Source organism: Galeopterus variegatus, unplaced genomic scaffold, assembly GCF_000696425.1.
Source record: "Galeopterus variegatus unplaced genomic scaffold, G_variegatus-3.0.2 Scaffold748, whole genome shotgun sequence".
Taxonomy (NCBI): domain Eukaryota; kingdom Metazoa; phylum Chordata; class Mammalia; order Dermoptera; family Cynocephalidae; genus Galeopterus; species Galeopterus variegatus.
The window spans coordinates 364,108-375,185 of NW_007726859.1; the positions used below are offsets into that span (position 1 = coordinate 364,108).

The window sequence follows — 11,078 nt, forward strand, 5'->3', positions numbered from 1 at the left end:
GCACGATGTTACCTTTTGGTGAGCATTCGCAGGGACACAGGTGTTCTCCGCCTCTGGGCCAGTACTGAGAGACCCAGCCACAGACTCTCCCCAGGCTTCTGTGTCACTAGTCCTTCAGTTTTCTTCCATTTGAGTCCCCAACAGTCAGATCGAGCCACTAACCACAGCCCATAAATTGCTATAGAACTTATTGCCATTGCTCCATCCATGAGAAAAAGTCAACCAAACCACATTGTCCCCTGGACTTGTCCTACCCGCCACCCGCTGTAGCCCTTGAGTGGGTCTGTAATGTTGCAGCAGCCAACTTCTGGTCCTGTTGGCAACCTGCATGCAACCCCCCAAAACCCAGACTCGAGGATTCTCTTCTTCAGTTAGCTGGTCCTGGGGAGCTTCTCAGGAGGTCACAGGTGTGTGCCGAGGAGAGGTGGCACACCCCAGGAGCAGGAGAGCTGTGAGTGTGAGCCACCTGCTCCAGCACCGTCCTCGCCTCGGTTCATGCTTCTGAGCCTGACCTAGCATAGCCAACTTCTGGTCCTGTTGGCAACCTGCATGCAACCCCCCAAAACCCAGACTCGAGGATTTTCTTCTTCAGTTAGCTGGTCCTGGGGAGCTTCTCAGGAGGTCACAGGTGTGTGCCGAGGAGAGGTGGCACACCCCAGGAGCAGGCGAGCTGTGAGTGTGAGCCACCTGCTCCAGCACCGTCCTCGCCTCGGTTCACGCTTCTGAGCCTGACCTAGCACGTGTCACCTCCCCCGATGATCTTTGATGGTGCTCTTGGCTCGATGGGTCACACACACCCAGCTCGGCTGTATTTCAGCAGCCAGCAGAATCCAATTCCGCATCTGACTTTTGGCTACAAGAGAAAAGAGATTCTTTGGCAGTAGTTGTAGAAGCTCCCAAGTCCTCTGGCCATCCTTGAACTTGAGTTTGGACCTTCAGCTTTACTCGACTTTTTTTAAGTCAGAAGCAGACAGCCCACCCCTTGGCTCTGCAGTTTTTTCTCACTCCAAGAGTCTACCATGGCAGCCAGTGGTGAGCCAAAGTCCTGCTCTGAGTAGCATTGCTTACTAGTATCAGAGGGGCCAGGTAAGAGCCCACTCTGTCATTGTGTGCCATAAGCCACTGGTGTCCCATTGTCCCCCAGGGTAGCACCACCTTCAAATCCAACAGGTCAGCAACTAACCCAGGTTCCCATCCTTGAAGGTCTGTCACCTGTGACCACCTCTGATATCATATGCTGTGTCAGCCATGGTTCAGTGCAGGAAACAGAATCCTCTCTTGGTATCTTAAGTGGGGAGGAATTATACCCGGAGAGTCTGATACTTAAAGATTCAGTGCAAGGCTGGAGGAGAGGAGGCCAGTTTCCTGGAAAACGTTCCCAGAAAAATCACTGAGTTGACCTGTCAGGGTAAACACTGCTAACACAATCAAGAAAGTGGTTGTTGGGGGGGATCACCAGCGGGACTGTTGAGTTTAGAATCAGCCCAGCATTGCTGTGATCTGGAACGGGAAGGTGGCGTGCACAGCTGTCTGCTGATACTCAGAAGCTGGTGAGTGGCACTGGGATAGCAAGGGTGGCTTTTGCCATCTCGGCTGCAACGTGCCTCTCTGCATCCTTGACTATTTTTTCGCTGGTGGCAACAGTCAAAAGCAAAAGGAAGACGGTCTGTGCTCCACTACCATGCTCCACACCACTGTACAAGGAACCTCAAATTGGCAGAGCCTATTTCTGGTTTAGAGCCCTAGCTGCAAGGGAGCTCAGGAATAGGGTTTGCAGTGCTCTAAGCTCTGCAGTCCAGGAAAGCACACCAGAAAGAGGGTGGGACAGAAGTGGACTAGTTTAGGATGTAGCACCTACCACACAAAACTCATGAGGATCTGATATTATCCCTTGTAGGCAGATAAAAATGTGAGGTACGGAGGTTAAGTAACTTGCTCATGGTTGTATGGCTGTCAAGTGACAGAGCAGCAGTAATGATCTCAAGTTACAATGCGAGGACGTGTTTGAATTATTGTGCATTTACAGTGGAGCAGCATGCGTTGCATGCAGGACACAGACAGACAAGACTGGGTCTCCGCCTTCCGTGAGCTCACAGTTTGGTGGATGTGGCATGGGGGAGAGCAGGCACAAAACGAGTTAGCTGTAGAAAGAGATGCTGGGGTGTTTCATGCAGACTTACTGCAGGGCTAGTAGAGCTGCTGTAAGATGTGATGACCTCATTGCTCCCGGAATCGATCATCGGCCGGCAGGTCCTCTGTTGGACGGATGCTGACAACACGCCTTTCCCCATGGTTCCTGGATTCTCTCTCCCTAGGGATGGGAATGTCATTTATCCCTCAATTGATCTTCCTCCCTAGAGAGTTCGATTCCCTGGAAGAATGGCTACGTCTGCGCATTGATGGACTCGGGTCATGTTTGTATTTTGGGGATGGACTAGAAATCCAAGTCAAGGAAGAAGTGTACCTTGTAGCTTAAAACAAACTTCTAAATAACTGGGCTGAAAGATCTGGTGTCCAACAAACTCAAATGTCATTTTGGGGAGAGAGGATGTCTTCTTTTCATTTCCTTGTTAATGAGCATACACTTCTAATTTGAAAAAGTAAGAAAGAACATATTCTGTGTTTTTAAGATGGAAGGAAATACATCCCCCAACACCGCTAGTTACAGTGTGACACTGTCCACGGCACAAGCTCTCAGATGTACAGGGCATCTAGGACCTGGGGAGATTTTCCAAAAGCAGAGACCTGTTTCCCGGAGTGGAAGCCAGCAGTGATGTTGCCTGCTCAGCTCTGAGGCCAGGAGTGGGCAGGGGGCTGTCCTGCTGGTGGCTCCAGGGGTGGCTGGGGGCAGGGGCCTAGAGACTATTGCAGGAGTTTGTGGGGAGCGGTGCCTGGCTCCTTCCCACTCCTCTTGGGCAGAGGCAGAGGCCATGGGCTCAGATCGTGCTGGAAAACACAGACCACACCTGAGAGAACTCTCACCTGGGAAAAGGGTGGGACAGTGAGTCAGATCTCCATATGGGAGCTGGGGCTTTCTGCTCCGGTTGCTTTAGGAAATACACATTCTGGAGGGTGGACGTGTGGGCAGAGAAGCGGGCTAAAGGCGCCAAAGTCTTCTTCACCTGAGGCATCCACAGTGACCTTTGGATCACAGGCCTCCCTGTGGGGGAGAGAGGGGTGCAGTGGAGAGGGAGATCGTGTTGGTAGGACCCCAGCCCCACTGAGGGGCTGCGGGGGGAGGCGGGATCCCTCCTTGGACCAGGAGTTGGGAGGGGACTGGAGAGACTGGATTCCTCCGTGGCCTGAGCCTTCCTGGGCAGAGGGCTGCTGACGCCATGCTCTCCTCCTTCAGGTGGACTCTCTGCAGAGTCTGCTGTGTGGCCCCTCTGTGCTGCTGTGTGCCGGTCATGAGGCCTTCAGACCTCTGGCCATGGAAGACGCTGGCAGACATTGGACTGAAACTTCATCTGGGTTGACTTTAAGGAATGAAAACGGTAAGTGGGTTTGGGGGTCCCCCAACCTGACTTGAACTGAATAGAGGCTCGGGGGGTGGGGCAGGTATTTCTTCCTGCCTTTGGCCCATATTTTGGGGTCATTTGGGGTCTCTCTTGCCTCATCCTCATCACCATCAACCTTAACTGGGCTGAACATTTGGCTGGAACATGAGAGAGCAGAGTCTGATATCTAAGGAGAATAGAGATTAGGAGATCTTGAACTTGAAGTTTCCAAGCTCTAAAAGAACTTTTATCAAGAACCCCGGTGGGCATGACACCGTGGAGGCAGCGGGCCGTGCGTGTGTGGCAGTTGCCTCCTTTAAGAGTCATAGCTGTGGCCTGCAGAGGGGCCGAAAGGACAGAAGCTAGCCGTGACCATCAATCAAACAACCATGTACCCATGCAAAAGGCCTGCACTGTGACACAGTCTAGGCGTTGTTATTTAAAAAACAAAAACAAAAACAATAAACAACCAAAACACATTATTTCAAAAAGCACAATGAACAAATGCAGAATAAAAGCTTATGAAAACGACTGGGTAAATTTTGGTGAGAAACAAACTATTACCCTTTGTAAAAAGCTAAGAAAACACCAGCAACAGTTTGGTGATTGCTGGACCCCAGGGGCTGGGGGCACAGAGACCCTCCTGCAGGAGCCGCAGTCTCGGTGAGCGCTGTGGAGGAGCAGGCTTCTGCCACACGTGCTCGTGGGTCTGTGTTTTTGCAGGTCCCAGGCTCAGCCCTGCCCTCCAGCCAGTGTTAGCACAGCAGATGGAGAGAGAAAGTCCTGAGGACCCCATTCTTTCCGAGGGCCTTTTCTCTCTGTCCCCAGAGGCTCCTTCCTCCTCTCTTTTTCATGGCTGGGGTGTGGGAGGGACTATCAGAACCTTACCTGGTGTGCCCAGGTCGGTCCTTGCAATCAGTCATCAGCAGCAAAGGCTGATGCGTGTCAGGATGAAAATGGCCATTAGCCGTGGCAAAGCATCTTGCAGTTTACGCCAGCACGGCGCAGCCTGTTGATTCCGTCGGCTGTGCTGGGGCGGGCGGGGAGGGCAGGCCTGGCTCTGGGCACCGCTGCTCTGCCTGTCGACGCCGCTGTCTCTGCAATCTCCCCGGAGCTAGCAATTGCGCAGGATTATACACAAGGCCGCGCATCACAGAACACACCTGCCAGAGACACGTTGTTACGCTTATTTTACAGTTCAGAAGGCAGGCTCTGCCCAAAGCCACCCAGCTGGCAGGTGGCGGAGTTGAGATTGAATTCAGACTCAAGTCCGTGGGGCTCAGCTGTGCCGGTTCACAGATGGGCAGTTCTGGGACTGATCATTCTAGAATGGCTCTGTCCTTACTGTGTGGCTCTGGAGGCAGCAGTGTGATTTAGGGGTGGAAGGCTCGCGACCCCCTTATTCTTTCACCCTGATGTCCCCCGTAGCTCACTATCTTTTCCTCTTTTCTCTTACTTTTCACTGCACACCAGGGAGCTGGGGGCCAAAGGCCAAGCCGAGCGTGATCCACTCGAGGCCCAGGTCGACTGTGTGGCTCTGGAGGCAGCAGTGTGATTTAGGGGTGGAAGGCTCGCGACCCCCTTATTCCTTCACCCTGATGTCCCCCGTAGCTCACTATCTTTTCCTCTTTTCTCTTACTTTTCACTGCACTCCAGGGAGCTGGGGGCCAAAGGCCAAGCCGAGCGTGATCCACTCGAGGCCCAGGTCGGGCGGCAGGCCGCGGGGGTTCTCCTTGCTGTCGGAGAGGTCTGGTGTTGGTGATCGAGCCTGGGAGGGCACTGCCCCCAACAAGCAGGCTCACGATGCGCCTGCCCAGCTTGGCTCCTTGGTGGCTGGAGATGACCTGGAGAAGAAGGTCTGCGTGAATGAGGATGGCAGCCTGTCTGTGGAGATGAAAGTCCGCTTCCACCTCCTTGGCGAGGACACACACCTGTGCTCACGGAGGGTGGGGCGGGCCAGCGGGGAGGGCCCTGTCCTGGGGGAGGTGGACCCCCTCCGCTGTGTGTGGGAGGGCCACCCCTGGGGCTTCTGGGAGCCTGGGCTGCAGAGACCGGGGCCCTGCAAGGCAGGATTTGAGGGAGCCTTCGGCCACGGCCGGCAGCCAGGGCCCAGGTATGAGATCTGGACGAACCCCCTGAACACCTCCCAGGGAGAGGGACCCTCTTCTCAGACCAGGTCCAGGCTGACCTCCTGCTGCAGGGGATCCTGTGGCCACGCGGCCGCTGGCAGGAAAAGAGGCTGCAAGGACAGTGTCAGCCCGGCCTCCAGTGCCAGCTGTCCTGAAGGCTCTGAGCCAGACTCCTCCTGCCCCAGGACCCCGGAGGGCAGCGTGGGCAGCAGCAGCCCAGCCCCCATGGCTGCTTCCCAGACAGAGGCAGTGAGGGAAGCTGGCCAGGGACCTGGCCCTTGCCCAGAGGGAGCGGGGCCAGGCAGCCAGGAACAACACAGTGCAGAAGGGGCTCCTTCTGACACATTGGCCAGTACAGGGTGTCCCGAGGAGTCCAGCGCACGGGGCAGATGGCACGGGGGCTGCCTGGGCCAGGCGAGGGCTGTGACTTCCCAGCAGAAGGCCACTCGGGGTGGTGGTCCTGGTTCTCCCACCCAGACTCCCTCATCTTTGAGGGACAAGAACCTACAGGCAGAGACATGCGGAGAGGGTACCTGGTGCCTCCAGGCCAGGGGTGGGTCCCTGCCGAGGTTGCCCCTGGGCCATTCTGGCTCTTGGGACACCAAAGGAGGCTCTCCCCCTCTTTCTGCCTGTGCCCCACCCCAGCGGGGGAGGAGGCCGCAGAAGAGCCGAGCTAGTGCTCTGGGCTCAGCCGGCGTTTCTGGCCTTGGCCAAGTGGTCCAGCAAGTCCATCCCAGGCAGCACGGACACCGCAGGGACACCGGCTGCCCGCTGGACTCACCTGCAGCCCGGCAAGTGCCGAGGCCTCCTGACAGAGGAAGGGCCCACCCCGATGGCCTGGCACCACGACTTTCTGAAAGCTCCTCGCATGTGAAGCGGGGCTCCAGGGTCCCCCGGCCTCCCACCTCGGGTTCCCTTCATTCCCAGGACGTGCCCAGGGTCAGCAGCGCCTCTGTCACACCCGTGAGTAACTCCAGCTGCGCATCTAACTTCTACCACTGTGACACTGCCTCTGTTGGGATGGCAGGGGACTCCGAGATCAGGGCGGGCTCAGCAGCCCCCATGCCCACCCGCATGTCTGACTCCTGCCTGGTGGAAAAGTCTTCCTCATCTGTGCCAGGGGAGCCAGGAGACCCCCGAGGCCACTGCTACTCACAGGTGGGGGCATCCCCGGTCCACGGGGCCACAGGTGCTGAAACACGGTCCTCGGGGGGACCCCTCTCTGACGCCCGCTGGGTGTGCCATGGGTATAGCTCCTCTCCCTCCATGGGGTGGTCCTGTACCAGGAAGCCCAGCCACAGGTGCTGAAACACGGTCCTCGGGGGGACCCCTCTCTGACGCCCGCTGGGTGTGCCACGGGTATAGCTCCTCTCCCTCCATGGGGTGGTCCTGTACCAGGAAGCCCACTTCCAGCAGCAATGGTGACTGCAGTGCTGACTGGGGACCCGGTAGGGGTGAGCGGGGGCAGGAAACACTCAAGGTAGGGTGTGTGCTGCCCCCAGGCCCTGAGTCAGGGGCAGCAAGAAGTAGCCCCAGCTCTGGTGCTGGGCCCAGGAGGGTGTCACAGGGTATGACCATCGGTGTGGGGGGAGGCCTGGGGGTACAGGTGGGGGATGGTGGCGTGACGCCTGGCACTCTGCCCCAGGCCTCACCAGATGCCGTGGTCCGTGAGTGGCTGAGCAACCTCCCAGAAGAAACTGAACTCATGAAACTTGAGATGGTGGATGAGACCACAGATGTGGCTGGAGACAGCCCAGGGGACCCCCGGGAGGACCCTGGTGATGACCACTGTCCCAAAGACCCAGGGGAGCTAGCCCAGGCCGGACAACAGCCCCTGGAAAGGGATGCCAGTGAGAACCTAGAGCCAGCTGGAGCCATCCCAGTGACTGGAGATGCTGGTCCCAAATCAGCAGAGGGTCTCCCCCAAAGTGCAGCTCTGGTGGGAGTTTCCAAAGCCCCTGCGGAGGCTGGGGCAGGCGGAGGGGCCTCTGTGGGCTGCATTGGGAGTTGGGGCATGCTGCCCGGCAGGGTCTCTGCCTCCACACAGATGTTGAAGGTGCTGATGGGCTCTGAGCAGGACCGGCCCAGCAGCCTACCAGAACTATCCCACACGGCAGCCACCAGGCTCAGCCGCTCGGCCGGGGCCCTCATCACCTGCCTCACCAGGCTGCACTTCTTTGATGACGATCTTGGGTCTCCTGCCGGCAAAGGGGGCTTCACAGACTCCGCTTGGTACCAGGAGCTGCTGAGCCTCTCCCAGGCCTTGTGGCCAGGGTGTGGCCCTGGGCCGGACCAGCCGGACTCAGGCCTCCAGGAGGACTCGGGCCTGCAGGAGCTTGCCTTGTGCCAGGCTCTGCCGGGCCTCGGGTCCCACGCCATGACTGAGGACTTCACACCAACGTCCTCTTCGGGAGTGGATGTCAGCAGTGGCTCCGGAGGCTCGGGGGAGGGCAGCGGGCCTTGTGCTGTGGACTGCACCCTGGCCTCTGAGAAGGTGGAGCTGCCCCTAGAAATGCCCCACCAGGGATCTGACTCCAGAACCTCAGAGAACCCAGAGGACCCGGTAAACCAGCAGCCGAACTGCTGCACAGCCTCCTCCAACTCCCGGGCGTGGGCTCCTGCAGCCAACTCGGACGGATCCGGGAGGGCTCCCAGAGAGCAGATGCTGAGCAGTGACCCAAACCGATTAGCTGCAAGCATGGTGCAAGAAGAGGGGGTCGAAGAGGAAGGGTCTCCAGGAGAGAGAGGAGCCAGTGGCCAGGAGTTGGAGGCTGGCTCTTCAGATGGGGAGGACGGGGGAGGCCCAGGGGGAGACGAGGGCCTGCAGGAAGAGGAAGCAGGAGGAGACCCTGCCTCTGCAGGGCTGCACCCCCCAGGGAGTGCAGAGAAGCCCAGAGAGCCCCCTGGTCATCTCAGCGAGGGGGACCCTGATGCTCCTGAGAGTCAAAGCAGTCCCAAGCTTGAGCCTGGTTTAGAAGAGCCACCTGGAGCAGCAGTGACAGTCCACGAGCAAGCCCAGGCCACGTCCACCCCAGAAACTGAAGAGACAGCCACATCTATGGCTTGCAGAGCCTCTCTGGACCCTGATCCCCTCTGGGTGTTCAGGTTGCTGGAGAAGATGGAGCAGTCCTTCCTGGCACACCTTGTCAGTGCTGTGGCTGAGCTCCGAGCCCGCTGGAGCCTGCAGGACAACTGCCTGCTGGACCGAATGGCAGCTGAGCTGGAGCAGGACGTGGGCCGGCGGCTTCGAGACAGCACTGAGCGAGAACTCCAGGAGATCCAGAGCCGGGCCGAGGGGAAGGGCAGGGGCCTGCCCCAGAGGGGAGCTCTTGGGGAGAAGATGTTCCTGCGTGCAGAACAGCGCAGGCACCGCCTCCAGGGCCTGCACAACCTCTCGGCCTTCTCTGAGCAGACCCGAAACTGGGAGCCCCTCTCCCTTGCCCAGGAGGACAGGCTACCCCTCCGTGCAGCCCAGGGGACTTGGCTAGATGGGGAGGCTGAGGGGGACGAGTTCTGTCCCTGTGAGGCCTGTGTGAGGAAGAAAGCAATCCCTGCATCCCCCAAGGACACCATGGGGGCAGCCAGCGTGCCCATCACCAAGGCCTTTGACCTGCGGCAGATTCTGCAGAGGAAGAAAGGAGGGTGCGATGATGGGGAGGTGGCAGAAGTGGCTCCTGGGACAGGAGGGATGCAGCTGCTTCAGGAGGAGCCCTCCAGGACCAGGACCATCCAGGGAGCCGATGGGGGGCTGGAGCTGGGGTTAGGCCCTGACCCTGGGGTGGCCGCGGGAAATGAGGGACAGGGAAGCCAGGGACTCAGCAGAGAGGAAGATCCCAAGCTAGCAGAGGCCGAGGGGGCCAGCTCCCGGGAAGGAGAGGATGGTGCCGCCGCTCAGGAGAGAGAAGGGGACACGGGAAATGAGGGACAGGGAAGCCAGGGACTCAGCAGAGAGGAAGATCCCAAGCTAGCAGAGACCGAGGGGGCCAGCTCCCGGGAAAGAGAGGATGGTGCCGCCGCTCAGGAGAGAGAAGGGGACGCCTGCCCCAGTGCTGGCAGCGACCTGCAGGGAGCAGCGCATGAGGAGCAGGGTGGGCATGAGCAGGAAGAGTCTCTGGATGGGGGCTCCAGGAATGAGGACAATTCGGAGGACGAGGCTTTGGAAGGAGGGAACCCCAATCCAGGAGCACAGAGCAATGGCACCGAGGCTGTAAAGGCCCTGGAAGCTGAAGGACAGGGACAGACTGGGTCAGAAGGAGGATGTCAGAGTGAGAATGAAGGTAGCCCTAGGGTTGGTCTAGCAGAGGGCCAGTCGGGCCAGGCTTCAGGGGACAGCAGCCCAGACCAAGAGGGGCGGCCCATGCCCACCCCTGGCCCAGAAGGAGACGTGCCCCACCAAAGGCTGGACCCCGAACCAGGCCTTTCCTCCTCCAGCACGTCATCTCTGGGCAATGGCTCTCAGGCCTCTCAGAAAGGCCCAGAAGACCATTTGAGTGCAGNTCATCTCTGGGCAATGGCTCTCAGGCCTCTCAGAAAGGCCCAGAAGACCATTTGAGTGCAGACATAAGGGACGTTGAAGCAGAGTCCAGAGAGGCCCCTCACGCAGAAAGAAAAGTCACGGGGATGTATCCAGAACACTCTACCTCCGAGCAAGATGGGACCCCCTCAGGCCCAAGGACTCCAGAGCAGGGGCCAGGCATGCGCTCTGATTTACAAGACCAGACGGCAGCAGGAAGCCTGGCCCTCACCCAGGGGGTGGGCCGGCCAGATGGCTTCAGTCAAGACGACTTAGATTTCTAGAAAAGGTCAAGGTGCCAGACCATCATACGCCTGGGAGCTCGGTTTTTATTGCTATTTTGTCTACAAACCTGACTGAGGCTCCCATCCACTGGAGATGTATAAAGGACATGGAAAAAGATCCAGGACTTTCCAAGGACACAGCCCTGAGCCCCCCCCCGGTCGGTCCGTGCACAGCTGGAGACAGGTCTCTGCAGAGCCGGCCTGCCGTCGGGGGATGGACGGGCTGGAAGTGTCCGGAGGCTTGTGTGTGCTGCTTCTTCCTAGCGGGCAACTCTCTCGTTCTTTCCTATTGATCTCCTGCTACTTTTCTCCTCGGCCTCTCCCAGCTCTCAGCACATTTGACTTTGAGGTGCTTTTTTTGCTAGTCTTGAATAGATTTGGTGACTCTGCAGATGCAAATCTTTGGGAAAAGCAGATCAATTCAGGGTCGTTTGATAAAGTTTGTTCTCAGTCCCGAAGTCCAAGTGTTTTTCTTAATTCATATTTTTTTTATAATGGAAAAATTGGAAAATGCAAAAAAAGATGGAAAGTGGTCGCTCGTAAAACGTCACGGGAGATGATTCTGTCAGTGGGGTGACACATTTCCTCCCATCACTCTTTTACAATTTTGCAGTTGGGATTATTCTTTATGTACATTTATATATGTCTTTTTTTT

General features: G+C 57.8%; 1 protein-coding gene across 1 annotated transcript in view; it reads left to right on the top strand.

The window, feature by feature from the left end:
• Positions 1-10,423, top strand: part of RP1L1 (retinitis pigmentosa 1-like 1) — a 14,962-nt gene extending 4,539 nt beyond the window's left edge. The window contains exons 2-6 of the mRNA XM_008572046.1: positions 3,353-3,494; positions 5,154-6,873; positions 7,025-9,482; positions 9,630-9,871; positions 10,123-10,423. Coding sequence (XP_008570268.1) covers positions 3,353-3,494; positions 5,154-6,873; positions 7,025-9,482; positions 9,630-9,871; positions 10,123-10,423 — 4,863 coding nt within the window. The remainder of the gene's footprint in view (positions 1-3,352; positions 3,495-5,153; positions 6,874-7,024; positions 9,483-9,629; positions 9,872-10,122) is intronic.
• Positions 10,424-11,078: the final 655 nt, after the last annotated feature.